The sequence below is a fragment of the Salvelinus fontinalis genome, chromosome 17 (assembly GCF_029448725.1).
Source record: "Salvelinus fontinalis isolate EN_2023a chromosome 17, ASM2944872v1, whole genome shotgun sequence".
Lineage (NCBI taxonomy): Eukaryota > Metazoa > Chordata > Actinopteri > Salmoniformes > Salmonidae > Salvelinus > Salvelinus fontinalis.
In genome coordinates this window covers 29,092,535-29,109,591 of record NC_074681.1, presented here as the reverse complement: position 1 = coordinate 29,109,591, position 17,057 = coordinate 29,092,535, and the positions used below count along the sequence as shown (strand labels likewise).

At 39.2% G+C, this 17,057-nt stretch overlaps 1 protein-coding gene across 7 annotated transcripts in view; it reads left to right on the top strand.

Annotated features, from left to right (window-relative positions):
- LOC129814121 (astrotactin-1-like) overlaps positions 1-17,057 on the top strand; it is a 269,237-nt gene that overhangs the window by 230,139 nt on the left and 22,041 nt on the right. For all 7 annotated transcript variants that reach the window (XM_055866935.1, XM_055866939.1, XM_055866938.1 and 4 more), the window contains one exon: positions 9,410-9,545. In XM_055866935.1, the coding sequence (XP_055722910.1) occupies positions 9,410-9,545 (136 nt within the window). The remainder of the gene's footprint in view (positions 1-9,409; positions 9,546-17,057) is intronic.

Genomic DNA, 17,057 nt, shown 5'->3' with positions numbered 1-17,057 from the left:
GAGCTCTGACAAGTGGCAACACCACACTCAATTCCCAGACAAATATTTACTTTACAAATGAAGTTGAAAGTCTGTGGTCCAGAAGGGATATTAGGAGAGCCAAGAGACGACGGCGTCCCCACAGCAGAGGGGGAGTTGGACCGCACCATCAAACAACCATGTGTTACATGCAAACAAAAGTCATGAAAAAAACACACAGATGTCAGGCCCGCCATCCTAACATGTGTGGAGACCATTAGAAAATGGTATGGACTGCTGTTGCAGCCACTCAGAAACATGATTAATGCAAGTGTGGTGTGGTGAGGCTCTATGCATGGCAGGCATTTTTGAGCTAGAGGGAAGACAATTATCTCTAACTGTTGGATTGAAAGGATTATCATAAGTATACACTACACAACAGTATGTGGATACCCCTTCAAATGAGTGGATTTGGCTATTTCAACCACTCCTGTTGTATCAAACAGAGCACACAGCCATGAAATCTCCAAAGATCAACATTGGCAGTAGAAGAGCTCAGTGACTTTCAACGTGGCACCGTCATAGGATGCCACCTTTCCAAAGTCAGTTCGTAAAATGTCTGCCCTGCTAGAGCTGCTCCAGTCAACTGTAAGTGCTGTTATTGTGAAGTGGAAATGTCTAGGAGCAACAATGGCTCAGCCGCGATGTGGCAGGCCACACAAGTTTACAGAATGGGACCACTGAGTGCAGAAGCGCATAGCGAATAAAAATCACTACCGAGCTCGTGAGCTTCATGAAATGTTATTTTTTGCCCCATCTCATTCTCCTCTCAACCAAATCACTTTTACATAAAGTGGGACCCTAAAAACATTATGCATTATGTAATGCCTCCCAAAATGTATGATTAATACATTGTCATTAATCAGAAATCAACTGGGTTTCATATTTGTAATGCGACCCAACTGTGTAATTGCCATTTTGAATGCTTTTTGGACATCATATTTGGAGTTTGGCAAATCTCAGATTCAGCTTTGGAACACACACAAGTTCAAGTGCTATCAGCTTCGGTTCAGTATTGAAATTTTCCCTTTTGCCCGATTTCAAGAACAGACGATTTATCCCATCTCTAAGGCCATAATCGAAAGTAATGCAGTATAAATCGCAAGCGGTTCTATGACGTAAATGGCAGAGGCAGTGTTCTTATCAAAGGCTTTTTTGTGAGAAAGTCTACGCAGATTGAAGTGTTCTTCCTCCCTCTCTCCAAGAAACTTCACTTTTAAAAATGACACCCCCTCCTACCCCACTTCAAATAGGGCTTTATTTCCTCTATTGCTCTGAAAAAGACAATGCGTTCTGTTGCAGAACAAGTCTGTTAATCATTTTTCACTGGGAAGTGCCAAGAAGCAATGCTTTAGAAACTGTTGTTGTCCATCTCTTGCCTTCTGTTCATCAAAGTAGACAAGATCCAGATGTTATTTGTTGAGTCTTTACGGAGCTGCCAAATCTGCTGGTACCTAGCAGTTGCTGTTTTAATAGAACTGGTCAAATTCCCAGCGTTTTGGAAATGGGAATTTATGCGATGGATTAGATCATTATCAGGTTACATTTTTTACCTGTTTATTGAACAAAAGATTATCTGTGTGTGACAGGTTTAAGGTTTTTCACTCTCTGTCATTCCCTTTAAAATCACTCACTTTCATCAAAGAATTGCAGACAGTGTCAAGTTCAGAATCTGCACCTTAGCAGAATCAATGTTTATGTTAATATGGTGATGATTGAGACCCAAGTTGGAGATTAAATGTGACACTACAGAAGTGAAAACATTGTTAAAATTCTCCTGGACCATAATACTGATATCTAATGTGCCAAAGTAAACTCCGTCTCTCGTGATCCTTCTTCATCAATCTATTCATGGGTTGACCCAGAAGTAGGGCTGCTGCGGGGTCAAAGGGTGCAACTGACCCAGGGCCCACCAACGACAATGTACCAAAGAAACCTTATTTAACACTATAAAACATGGCAAAATGTATATATACATAAATGCAACATGTAAAGTGTTGATCCCATGTTTCATGAGCTGAAATAAGTTAACCCAGAAATGTTCCAAATGCACAAAAAACATTTCTCTAAAATGTTTAGTCTTTGCCAAGATACAGTTGAAGTCAGATGTTTACTTAGACTTTAGCCAAATACATTTAAACTGTTTTTCACAATTCCTGATGTTACGTAAGCCTCTAGGAAGAGGGAACGCAACACCCTGCTACATCTCAACTCCCCGCGGAGTGAAAGAGGTATGGGATTGTAGGTGCGAGCAAGGATGACAAAGGCAGAGATGGGTATCGTTTACAGGGAATTTATTCCATCACACGGTAATTTTGGGGAAAGGGGGCTGGACGGAACCAAAGCAAAGAAAGTAAATGTCAACGCCCCCTCTCCTACCTTACCTGTCTACCCATCTTAGCACCACCTGGTGCGCTAGCCAAAATACAGTGGGTGGTCTGTTGTGTCATTCATCTTCCCCATCACCTCACGTTTCAGCATAATAATGCACGCCCCCATGTCGCATGTTATTCCTGGAAGCTGAAAATGTCCCAGTTTTTCCATGGCCTGCATACTCACCAGACATGTCACCCATTGAGCATGTTTGGGATGCTCTGGATCAACGTGTACGACAGCGTTTTCCAGTTCCCCACAATATCCAGCAACTTTGCACAGCCATTGAAGAGGAGTGGGACAACATTCCACAGGCCACAATCAACAGCCTGATCAACTTTATGCGAAGGATATCTGTCGTGCTCCATGAGGCAAATGGTGGTCACACCAAATACTGACAGATTTTTTGATCCACGCCCCTACATTTTTTTTAAAGGTATCTGTGACCAACAGATGCATATCTGTTTTTCCAGTCATCCATAGATTCGGGTCTAATGAATTTATTTAAATTGACTGATTTCCTTATATGAACTGTAACTCAGTAAAATCTTTGAAATTTTTGCATGTTGCATTAATATTTTTGTTCAGTGTATACTATGATTAATTAAATCCTGGAATTCGTCTGAGCTTGTTTTGCTTATTTTATTAAGCTATGTACTGTACAGCTGTGTCTGTCGCTATGCCCTCTATTTTTGCACAATGTATTCTGAGTTAGCCATGGATCTCAACACTGACACAGTCCTACAGCTCAGGGGCCTCTCGAGGGTCCTCTTTTTCAATGTACCATTATTTCATTTAATAATAGAGTAGCCTAGCCTACCAAAAACAAAATGAATACATTTTTAAAATACATAAAACCATGTCTTAAATTCCAATTTCAACAAATCTGAGAATGAACCTGCTGCTGAATTAAATAAAAGACAGGTCATGCACCGTTGTCGATGATTTGTCCAGTCCGTTACTCAACAACCTTCTTGACTGCCCATCAGCCCCCTTGTACTACACACTGTTCAATGAAAAGTTATTCTTCTTTTTGTTTTTGAGTTCCTCAATTAATTGATCATATAATTGATAATATGTACCAAAAAATTAAATATATATTTTTTAAACAGACATGAAACACTACTAAAATGTTCTTCCATCTGTGATTATATCAAATCAGAGAATAAACTGTCAATCACCTGTGCTCAGAGCTTCGTCATTGCTAAGAAAATACTAAGAACTACTTTGTCATTACTAAGAAATAGAACAATATTGCCTTTATTCTTTCGTCGGCCAATTGAGAAGAACATGAAATCGACAAGGAGAAAATAGGCTAGTTGTGTAGCTTATTTAGTAGAACACTCCACCAGGACATAAAGTAGGCCTATACAAGATGCAGCCAATGACGCCTTTTGTATATTTTAAACAGTCTAATAAATCCAGGTTTTGTGTTTAGGCAGGTATTAAGAAATATTAGGAAATGAAAAACTGTATTTTCGAAAGAATAGAATAGCATAGCCTATTCTGAGTTGAATGTAGCCTATTTTACTGTGATTATGGTTATGCAATGGCATATCCTTGTTTGTTATAGAATACAAGGCACTCTTATATTGCTGTGCCCTTATCACAGTAAAGTCAAATCTATTTTATCGTAAGAATATAATGAAATATAACACAATTGAAATTAAAAAAGTTGCCAGTGCGACGTGAGATGATCTCGTGTCTGGAACGGTTAGCCTACTTTCAGAAAGAGTGATCATTTGAAATGGGTTTCATGCGCTCAATTTCAGTGTTTAAAGACAGTTTTTTCAGGGTTGTATACCTTAGAACCTCTTATTTCCGATAATATATAGAATTTCGGATTAGGTTCTGCCTGTTGTTTGGCAATGACCATTGCATCATTGCGCATTAATACCTTTTTTTACCCCACGGTTCTTTTCTGGAGGTTGAATGTGTGCTATAGCCTAACACAGGGTTTCCAAAAATCGTTCCTGGGGCTCTGGGTGCACGTTTTGGTTTTTGCCCTAGCACTACACGGCTGATTCAAATAACCAACTCATCATCAAGCTTTAATTATTTGAATCAGCAGTGTAGTGCTAGGACAAAAAACTAAATGTGCATGTGCATGGGCCAGACAGGCCCATGGAATTCAGTTCTTTGTGCTTGACTACAGAAAGCAATATCAAATTGGTGTGGATGTCTGCTTCTTACAGTGCCTTCAGAATGTCTACACACCCCTTGACTTTTTCCACATTTGGTTGTGTTACAGCCTAAATATAACATTTATTAAATTGAGATGTTTCTGTCACTGGCCTACACACAATACCCGTAATGTCAAAAGTGGATTCGTGTTTTTAAATTAATTTAGAATGAAAACCTGAAATGTCTTGAGTCAATAATTATACCCCTTTGTTATGGCAAGTCTAAATAACTTCAGGAATAAAAATATGATTAGTAAGTTGCATAATAAGTTACATGGACTCAAACTTGACACTAATGTACTTGTTCTCTTGCTCAGTTGTGCAGCGGGGCCTCGCACTCCTCTCTCTATTGTGGTTAGAGCCAGTTTGCTCTGTTCTGTGAAGGGAGTAGTACGAGATCTTCAGTTTCTTGGCAATTTCCCGCATGGAATAGCCTTCATTTCTCAGAACAAGAATAGACTGACGAGTTTCAGAAGAAATGTATTTGTTTCTGGCCATTTTGAGCCTGTAATCCAACCCACAAGTCCTGATGCTCCAGATACTCAACAATCTAAAGAAGGCCAGGTTTATTGCTTCTTTAATCAGGACACAGTTTTCAGCTGTGCTAACATAATTGTGAAAGGGTTTCTAATGATCAATAAGCCTTTTAAAATGATAAACTTGGATTAGCTAACACAACGTGCCATTGGAACACAGGAGTGATGGTTGCTGATAATGGGCCTCTGTCACGCCTGCTCCCGCTCCTCCCCTCTGGCGCTCGAGGGCGCCAGGCTCCCCAGCATTGCGCACTCCTGCCATCGTCATTACGCACACCTGCGCCCCCCCCCCCCCCCCCCCCATTTTTTCTAAGTGACCCCAAACCTTTGAACGGTAGTGTATATACAGTACCAGTCAAAAGTTTGGACACACCAACTCATTCAAGGGATTTTCTTTATTTTTACTATTTTCAACATTGTACAATAATAGTGAAGACATCAACACTATTAAATATCACATAAGGAATCATGTAGTAACCAAAAAAGTGTCAAACAAATCAAAATATATCTTAGATTTTTCAAAGTATCCACCTGATGACACCTGATGACAGCTTTGCACACTCTTGGCATTCTCTCAACCAGCTTCACCTGGAATGCTTTTCCAAAAGTCTTGAAGGAGTTCCCACATATGATGAGCATTTGTTGGCTGCTTTTCCTTCACTCTGCGGTCCAACTCTTCCCAAACCATCTCAATTGGGTTGAGGTCGGGTGATTGTGGAGGCCAGGTCATCTGATGCAGCACTCCATCACTCTCCTTCTTGGTCAAATAGCCCTTACACAGCTTGGAGGTGTGTTGGGTCATAGTCCTGTTGAAAAACAAATGATAGTCCCACTAAGCGCAAACCAGGTGGGATGGGTTATCGCTGCAGAATGCTGTGGTAGCCATGCTGGTTAAGTGTGCCTTGAATTCACACAGTCTCCTCTGAACAGTTGATGTTGAGATGTGTCTGTTACTTGAACTCTGAAGCATTTATTTGGGCTGCAATTTCTGAGGCTGGGAACTCTAATGAACTTATCCTCTGCAGCAGAGGTAATTATGCATCTTCCTTTCCTTTAGCAGTCCTCATAAGACTCAGTTTCATCATAGTGCTTAATGGTTTTTGCGACTGCACTTGAAGAAACTTTCAATGTTCTTGAAATTTTCCAGATTGACTGGCCTTTAAGTCTTCAAGTAATGATGGGCTGTCGTTTTTCTTTGTTGATTTGAGCTGTTTTTGCCATAATATGGACTTGGTCTTTTACCAAATAGGAATATCTTCTGTATACCATCCCTACCTTGTCACAACACAACTGATTGGCTCAAGCGCACTAAGAAGAAAATAAATTCCACAAATGTGACGCGATTCAAAAAACTAGGTGTATGTCGCATGTCACGACTTAACAGGAACACCATGTGAATGTAAAATATATATATATATATTTGTCAAAATGTGTTTTTTGTCAGAAATACCTTCTTGAACATGTCAGCTTTCATGTGCCTTCATAACAAACTGTTATGCCATCTGTAAATAAAAATAAAATTGTTCAATTACGAGCCTTGTTGGTTAAGCCACAGAAAAAGTTAGAAACCTTCCCACTAGCCATGATTGGCTGAGATAATTAGTGGGCTGGACATGCCTAGAGAGGAGTTCGGATTGGTCTGCCATAGAGCTTGTCAGTCTGTGTTGGTAATCCTGTCGAACACTGCTTCAAAAAAAAAATGTATTGTGTTGTGGAATCAGTGGAATTAGAGTATGATAGCTAAAGAGATGGAGGACACACCTGTTTCCGGATTTCATCTTCAAACTAAGGGCAACCGTGGCATGGCATTTCTGACAGGGAGACGCGTTTATGCACGATGTATACAGGTAAGATAGTCTAGCGTTAACTAGTTAACGTTACATTTTCAGATATTACAAGTTTTCTAATTTTGACAGAAAGTGGTTTCATTTCAAGCTAACGTTAGCTGGCTGGCTGCCTAGCTGATATTATTCCCAGACCCGTTTGCTGTTCTAGTTAGAGCCTAATGTTAGCTCGCTAACAGTGAACATGGTTGGTTAGCTCCCAGCACTGTGGCATTGTTGGCACTGTTCATTGTTGTTTGACTAGCTAACGTTAGCTGTCTGGCTTGTTAGTTAATGCGTTATGTGACATGTGTGAACTTACACTTTGTTTACTTAGCTAGGTACATTGTTTACCTAGCTAGCAAGCTATATGTCTTAAGCTAAAGTGTACTATTAGCTAGCTAGCTAACGTTAGCTGGCTGGCTCCCTTGCTGATGTTATTATTCATCTCCCAGAGCCTTGTGCTGTTCTAGTTAGAGCCTAATGTTAGCTAGCAAACATTGAACATTGTTGGTTAGCTCCCAGCACTGTGGCATTTTTGGCCCTTTTTATTGTTTAACTAGCTAACGTTGTCTGGCTGGCTCGTTAGCTAACGTTACGTGACGTGTGTACAACACCCGTTGAATATGCCTGGTGTCTGTAAACGTCTGCAAAAAATCATAATGAAAAAGTTGCCAGCAGAGCTGGTTAGGCTGTTTTCATGTTATCCAGAGGTAAACAAATCATCGGCTAGAGCATCAAGTGTGCGCTGCGAGAGCAAAACGTGATGAGTGTGGCTAAAGTTTAGGGTGAGGGTGTGAACGATGCTGAAATGGTGTAGACAAAGAAATGCTCTTCACTAGATAGCAAAACATTCAAAGGCGATTTTCTCAAAAGTGAGTTTACAAGTTCATAAAGCAGAAATACTTTCCCATTGCTCCTCAAATGCAATGTATGATAAACCATTTTGTAGCTCTGAATCTCTATTTTTATATAATGTAAAAAACACAATTTCAAATTTTGCTGCGTAAGACCGAATCCAGGTGGTGAGTCACAAATTAACTTATAACAAGGCACACCAGTAAAATGAAATGCATTCCAGGTGACTACATCATGAAGCTGGTTGAGCGAATGCCAAGAGTTTGCAAAGCTGTCATCGAAGCAAAAGGTGGCTACTTTGAAGAATCTCAAATCTCAAATATATTTTTATTTGTTTACCTTTTTTTTAGTTACTACATGATTCCATTTGTGTTATTTCATAGTTTTGATGTCTTCACTATTATTTTATAATGTAGAAAATAGTAAAAATAAAGAAAAACCCTGGAATGAGTAGGTGTGTCCAAAATTTTGACTGGTACTGTAGATTATATATATATATATATATATATATATATATATATATATATATATATATATATATATATATATATAATACACTCCTGCAGTACATTGTGCATTATAGTACTGTATCTTGCCAATACTACTTTTAAAATGGACTCGTTTAAAGAACCATGATGTTTGAGAGAGCTTTTCCTTTAAGGACAAACGTTAAGTGCTTGTCATTCAGCTGTGGTTGTTTACATTAGCAGTCCTTGATTGCCGGGAGAAATCACTGTGCCAAAAAGTTTGAAGTGAATTATGGGTTGACTCACCTTCTGAGGTTTTACAGTCAGTTTTGCAGACTTGGTCTCTCTAGCCAATACATTTCACTCCAATTGTTAATGGATCGGACAGGTGCTGAAGATGGCTCAGAGTTTTTCACATCGGGTCCCCAATTACGTCTGGATTCACCACATGGACCATCTAAACGAGAGAGGAGTGTGAGAGAAGGCATGGGAAATGATCAATCAAGCAATAAGTCCCAGTATGGTGAACTTAAATCTTTCACAATGTCACTTTTAATTTGAATCTTTTTGTTTTAAAACCCACGTTCCTCTGTGCAAGATAAATATTTTTCAGTGACAGCTGGTACAGTCTTTTTTCTCTCTGTGACGTTTTCACTGGCACCTGACCCAATGTTTTTACCAGTTTGTGACCCATACGGGTTGAGCAGGATTCAGAGAGGACATACAGAGTGCACTTGAGAGAATGTCTTTCCCACTGAGCTAAAATGCATAGCCCCATTGCAAATGCCCTTTGATGCATGCAACCCAGCTGGGAAAACACCTTTCCTGCCTCCCCTTAATTAGAACAAGCATAGCATATTATTTGAGCTAAGATCTGTGAAGACCTTATGTAAGCGGCTGACGGTACACATACTGTACATGTTCCTAATGTGCCCCAAACTGAATGTAAAAGCCTAGATATTAGCCTATGGCTTAGAATAATTGATTCATGTGGGTTAAAGCATCTCCATTTCCATTTCTGGCTGGTTATTTGAAAGCCTACTCAAATATGGTAGCTGTTGCAATGAATTAATATTTGTGATGTTTGTTGGACATTTCCTCTCCTGATGATGTCAGTGATTATTTGATGAATGGGTTTTCCTCCCATACAGAGACAATGTTGAGCTTTGTGGATGATATCCTGTCTGGGGCCAAGTCTCCATGTGTGATGCTTGGGGATATCCCTGACCTCCTGACCTCCTCCGTCAGCATGATCATTCGCTGCCTGGAGCCAGACACCACTTACATGTAAGTTACTGTACCATTAGCAATGTGTGTTTATCTCTTGTGTTACAAAAGGAAAATACTATATCATCATTATCACCACTCAGATAATATGTCAAATATACAGTACATAACTAACTTGTAAATGCATTGCTTGCCTCCTTCAAGCTTGATTTAGCAAGCAGTGACTTGAATGTAAGATATTTTAGAAAAAGACCACAACAAAAAAGTGAAAAAGGAAAATGTGAAAATGATTCATTTGAGGAATTGCACAATATGAAGATGGGTTACTGGATCATGTCAAACTAGCTAGCAAATCTTCTGAGAGTAAAGACAGAACCTGGATAAGCATATTTCCTATAACTTATACTGTATTACAACTCTGCTGTCTATTGCGCTGAGGGAAGCCCTGTACTTGGCCTAAGCCAACTTCCCTGGATGTTCCATGGATGTGTAAGTCATGTAGGTGTTATCCAATGGAGAAACAGTCTACATGAAGGGAACAACAACCCGTTTTGGAAGGGGAGAGCCTGGAATCACTCCTCAGTCATGTGCATGTACTACTTTAAGACAAGTGTTTTAAATATGGTTCAGACAGCTGGGGAAGTAGCTCATACTTTGGAACAGCTTGAAAGTGCGTCAACAGAGCACTTAAAGTTAATAGCAGAAACAAGAATCATAAGATCAAGAGATTAGGTGCACAGACAAACATGACAAAGACGACCTTGTCCTTGACAAAATGTGCACTATTTGGGATGTTATTTCAATATACATATTTGTCTATTTTTTATCACAAATACGTCAAATTCAACATTTACGCTGGAAGTACAGTTGAAGTCGGAAGTTTACATACACTTAGGTTGGAGTCATTAAAACTTGTTCAACCACTCCACAAATTTCTTGTTAACAAACTATAGTTTTGGCAAGTCGGTTAGGACATCTACTTTGTGAATGACACAAGTAATTTTTCCAACAATTGTTAAACAGACAGATTATTATTATTCATTTATTATTATTATTTAAAAAAAATTATCCTCTTTTCTCACCAATTTTCGTGGTATCCAATCGCTAGTAATTACTATCTTGTCTCATCACTACAACTCCTGTACGGGCTCGGGAGAGACGAAGGTCGAAAGCCATGCGTCCTCCGAAGCACAACCCAACCAAGCCGCACTGCTTCTTAACACAGCACGCCTCCAACCCGGATGCCAGCCGCACCAATGTGTCGGAGGAAACACCGTGCACCCGCCCCCCTCGGTTAGCGCGCACTGCGTCCGGCCCACCGCAGGAGTCGCTGGAGCGCGATGAGACAAGGATATCCCTACCGGCAAAACCCTCCCTAACCCAGACGACGCTAGACCAAGTGTGCGTCGCCCCACGGACCTCCCGGTCGCGGCCGGCTGCGACAGAGCTTGGGCGTGAACCCAGAGACTCTGGTGGCGCAGCTAGCAGTGCTCTAGACCACTGCGCCACCCGGGAGGCCAACAGACAGATTATTTAACTTATAACTCAATGTATCACAATTCCAGTGGGTCAGAAGTTTACATATACTAAGTTGACTGTGCATTTAAACAGCTTCGAAAATTCCAGAAAATTATGTCATAATTTTAGAAGCTTCTGATAGGCTAATTGACATAATTTGAGTCAATTGGAGGTGTACCTGTGGATGTATTTCAAGGCCTACCTTCAAACTCTGTCCCTCTTTGCTTGACATCATGGGAAAATCAAAAGAAATTAGCCAAGACCTCAGAAAAACTATTGTAGACCTCCACAAATCTGGTTCATCCTTGGAAGCAATTTCCAAACGCCTGAAGGTACCATGTTCATCTGTACAAACAATAGTACGCAAGTATAAACACCATGGGACCACGCAGCCGTCATACCACTCAGTAAGGAGACGCGTTCTGTCTCCTAGAGATGAACGTACTTTGGTGCGAAAAGTGCGAATCAATCCCAGAACAAGAGCAAAGGACCTTGTGAAGAGAAGACGCTGGAGGAAACAGGTACAAAAGTATCTATATCCACAGTAAAACGAGTCCTATATCGACATAACCTGAAAGGCCTCTCAGCAAGCAAGAAGCCACTGCTCCAAAACCGCCATAATAAGCCAGACTACGGTTTGCAACTGCACATGGGGACAAAGATCCTACTTTTTGGAGAAATGTCGTCTGGTCTGATGGAACAAAATAAAACTGTTTGGCCATAATGACCATCGTTATGTTTGGAGGAAAAAGGGTGACGCTTGCAAGATGAAGAACACCATCCCAACTATGAAGCACGGCGGTGGCAGCATCATGTTGTGGGGTTGCTTTGCTGCAGGAGGGACTGGTGCACTTCACAAAAATAGATGGCATCATGAGGCAGGGAATTTATGTGCATATATTGAAGCAACATCTCAAGACATCAGTCAGGAAGTTAAAGCTTGGTTGCAAATGGGTCTTCCAAATGGACAATGACCCCAAGCATACTTCCAAAGTTGTGGCAAAATGGCTTAAGGACAACAAAGTCAAGGTATTGGAGTGGCCATCACAAAGCCCTGACCTCAATCCTATAGAAAATTTGGGCCAAAAAGAATGGGCCAAAAATCACCCAACTTATTGTGGGAAGCTTATGGAAGGCTACCCGAAACGTTTGCCTCAAGTTAAACAATTTAAAGGCAATGCTACCAAATACTAATTGAGTGTGTAAACTTCTGACCCACTGGGAATGTGATGAAAGAAAGAAAAGCTGAAATAAATCACTCTACTCTCTTCTGACATTTCACATTCTTAAAATAAAGTGGTGATCCTAACTGACCTAAGACAGGGAATTTTTACTTGGATTAAATGTCAGGAATTGTGAAAAACTGAGTTTCAATGTATTTGCCTAAGGTGAATGTAAACTTCTGACTTCAACTGTATATCATAATGACTTTTGTTCATAAGCAAAATGATAAACCTCCTGACAAACTATTTGGGAGGTCTTGTGTATTTTAAGTGAGGTCATTGCCAGGTGTAATGACAGTTGTTTATGGTTATTCTTTTCCTGTGTTACTGGACATTACAGTGCGTTTTGCTCCTGTGGCTGTAATAACGTAAGATGATATTGTGGTGATATAGACCCATGTGAGGTCAATGTTGTGCTGCCTGGTGGCCATTGTGTTTTTAATTAATGTCCGCATGGAACACTTGACTCTGTGTTTAAGGTCAATCGGTGTAATGAATTGTGCCATGCTCTAAGAGTTAAAAGTTCCTTCGGCTCCCCTCCACCTTCCCTCTCCTTCCTCTACTACTCATACTCTCCTCCCTTCCTCATCAGACAGCCTGCTATCCTCCACACATGGAGCCACTTACCTCACACATGCACCGTAAATGGGGTAGCCATACTGAAAAGATTACACAAAGGATGGAAGGGGGAAAAACTCTCATCTTGAGCATGTTGTCTTTTCAAATGGTTCTGATGTATAGCAATAGGAATAACCCAAGCAAAAACAGGACATCAATAAGCTGCTCCCAAACATTTTAAACCTGCATAAGGAAATTGATTCTATCATAGTTCATGTGGGATTCAATGGCATTATGAAGGAAAGCTCAGAACAGATGAAGAAATATTTTAAAGAACACCAACAAACACCCCATAATATCTGGCCCTGTACGCTCCCTAAATCGTGGCATTGAACACTTCAGCAGACTTTTAGCCCTCCGTAACTGGCTACTTGACTATTGCAGCTCTGTGGGTATAACATTTGTTGACAATTTTGATACCTTCTTGAAACAAAGCTCATTATAAGGAGGATGGGATCCACCCAAATCATTTGTGTTCCTGGATCTTTTCACAGCATTATAAGGCTGTGCACCTGGCGCACACCTGTCACCAGTATTAGGCACATAATGACACTCACCTGAACTTCATCACCTCCTTGATTACCTGCCCTATATATTTAACTCCCTTTGGCTTCTCTCACAGTTGTCATTGTTTCTGTGTCATGTTGGTGTGCTGTTTGTGGTTCTTGTTGTGTTCGTTTATTTCTTAAATATATTCACTCCCTGAACATGCTTCCCGTCTCTCAGCGTGCATCGTTACACTACCATTGTTGCTGAGTTGTCATAATTCTTCAGCAAATGTACATTTTCCCAGGGGTGTTGGAAGACTCAATGTAAGTAATCAAATTAATGTCCATCTAACTGCCCTGAATGCCTCTGCTGATCCTACAGCTATTGTATGTTTTAATCATGTGTCTATGAACCAGAGTGTATATGTTTGTGCATGTCTGGCACTATTACATGAATGTGTGTGTTCTTGTATGTGTTTATTTGAATGAGAATGTGTATATGCATGTGTACAAACACCTGCATGGCATCAGCCTCAGGCAAACCGGCATTAGTTGTAAAAACACTGCCACTTAGTGTCATTCAAATGTACTTTTTATTATGTTGTATTGACTTTTTATTTAATAAAAAAACAAAACATTTATTACTTATCTTTGACCATCATTCTATCTCCCACACAGCAACTCCACTCCCACTTGTCTTCAATTCCACATACCAACCCTCAGCTTCCCTCAGCCCATCCCATCTCATCCCATCTATCTCTGCTGGCCACTCACTTCGGGTTCCTACACATAGCTTTCAACTATGCTGTGATGTTTAACGTACAATTTCAATCTGTCTAATCGAATAGAATCCACACATTGTGAGTTGAAGATAAATACTTTTACTAAGAGCATTAGTAATTGACTGACCCGATCTCTCCAGATCTCCTAACAGTACTATCTCTAGGGTCAATTTTAGATCAATGCTATGCATTTTCAGCCATTCCTGAACCTGAGACCAGAAACGGGATACATGAGGGCAATACCAAAATAAATGGTCTATTGATTCTGTATCCTCACAACAAAATCTGCAGAGTTTCGATGATTTTATGCACCAAATATTCAACATTTTGTTGGTGGTATGAATTCTAAATAATAATTTTAGCTGAAAGCATGAAGTCTTGAATCTTGCGTTTTATATATCAAGTCATAATCGGTACATCAAAAATCTCCTCCCAAATATTTTGCAATCTGTATGGCACAGTTGTCAACATCCTGGTCCTCAAATGAAACTGGTATACTTTCCTATTTATGCTATTTTTAATTCCCCCGCCAGTTTTGATCCTTTATATTGGGCAGACAGACCAGTTCCCTACCTCCTCCCGCTGCCACCTGCCTCCATTTTTGGGGTAATGCTGTAATCAATTGGCTGTATTCTTGGATTGAGCAGACCTTTCTGTACAATTCTGATAACTCCATGAAGGACATAACTCTACCATTCCAATTTACAATATCATTTAATAACAAAATACCCCTTTCAAACATCTTTCCCATAAATGCAGGTATTTTATCAACCAGCATATTTGAGTTCAGCCGTAATATTTGTTCTATCTTTTCAGTTGGGATGAAATTGTAGCCAGCTCTGCAATGCTTGTTTGAAAAAGAGAGATACTTTGAAAAAAGTATCATTTTCAATTAATCAAAAATGAGACATGGCAATCTGCACAAAGGCAAAAAGGCCATTTTTAAACAATGGATGAGCTTTTCTTAGTAATCTACTTGAGAACCATTTTAAGGTTCAAATAAAACTTTTGAATGAGTGAAGCTTTAAGAGAGGTTTAGTGCTTTTATATTTAATAATCTCAACCCACTCAATTCATATTCATTATATAGATGGGCATGTTTTATTTAGTCTGGTTTAGCGTCCCAGATAAAGCAAAATATTTTTTTGCTCATATGATTTAAAAAATGAATCATCAAGAGCAGACAGAGCCATAAGTAATTGAGTAAACTGAGATGACTAAGGAGTTTATCAAGGACATTTTTCCATAAATAGACAGGTATTTACCTCTCCGTGGTTGCAGGGTCTTGTCTATTTTTACAAGTTTTCTATTGAAATTCATTGTGGAGAGCTTATTTATATATTATATGAATACTGAGTATGTCTACTTCACCATCAGCCCAATTTATAGGTAAACTGCAGGGTAATGTAAAAGTTGTATTTTTTAAGGATCCAATACGTAATATTATACACGTATCATAATTAGGTTTTAGTCCAGAGAGTACAGAAAAGTTATCTAGATCTTCAATGAGCTATTGCAGGGATCTAGCTTGTGGACTTAATATAAAACTTGAGTCATCGGCATACATGGACACCTTTGTTTTTAAGCCTTGGATTTCTAATCCTCTAATGTTGTTATTGGATCAGATTTTAATAGCTAGCATTTCGATGGCCATAAAGAATATATATGGTGACAGCGGACCCCCTTGTTTAACTCCTCTTGACAATTCAAAACTCTCTGAGAAGTAGACGTTATTTACTATTTTACACCTGGTGTTGCTATACATTATTTTTTACCCATTTTATAAGAGAATTACCGAAATTGAAAAAATCCAGGCATGTATAAATAAAATTCATTCCTAGTTTAGCAACTGCCTTTTCAAACACCATTTCTGGCTTATGTGTTTCATGATGTTCTATTATTTCTAGTAGTTGTCATATATTATCTCAATGTATTGTCCATGTAAAAAACCTGTCTGATCAGGATGAACAATACCTGGTAAAACCCTTTTAATTCTGAGTGCTATGCATTTTGCTAGTATTTTTGCATCACAACATTGAAGTGTAAGGGGCCTCCAGTTTTTTAGATAGAATGGGTCTTTATATTTGCCACCTGAGTCTTGTTTTAGTAATAGAGAAATCAGATCTTCCTGCTGAGTACCTGACAGACTACCATTTCTATAGGAGTAGTTTAAACAATCTAACAATGGAGCTTTTAGTATATCAAAAAACACTTGCTATACCTCTACTGGTATGCCATCAAACCCTGGGGGTTTTCCAGACTGAAAGGATTTAATAGCCTCAAAGGTGTTCCTCTGTAATTTGGCCTTCGCACTGATCTTTCTGTACATTTTTTAAATTTTCAATTTTTTACATTATTTGGAAAGAATTCCTTACCATAATCTTCAGTGGGAAAGGATGAGACGGAAAATATATCATCTGCCTAAAATAATTTGCTTCCTCTTTTAAAATATCATCCGGAGAATCATAGATGACTCCGTCTTCAGTAATGAGTTTCTGCTAATTCTTTTTGTTAGCATTCCTTTATTGGAGATTCAGGAAGAATTGTGTGCATTTTTCTCCATATTCCATCCAGTTTGCTTTATTTTTGTAATAGATTACATTAGATCATTCTTGAATAAGTTCTTCAAGTTCTTTTTGTTTTTCCTCTAACTTATTTTGTATCTCTGTAGTATTGTTTTTATTGCTGTCTACCTGTACTATTAGTTCATGGATTTCCCTTGTTAGTCTTGTCTATTTAACCTGAAACTGCTTTTTTATATTGATGAATATTGAATTGAATGACCCCTGAAGGTACATTTAAAGGTATCCCAAATAATAAGGGGATTTGCTGAAACTATATTATACTGGAAAAATTCAGTTATAAATGATTTTGTCTTAGTTAAAAATAAGTTGCCCTCCAGTAAACTTTGATTACATTTCTAATATCCCCGTCCATGTGGAA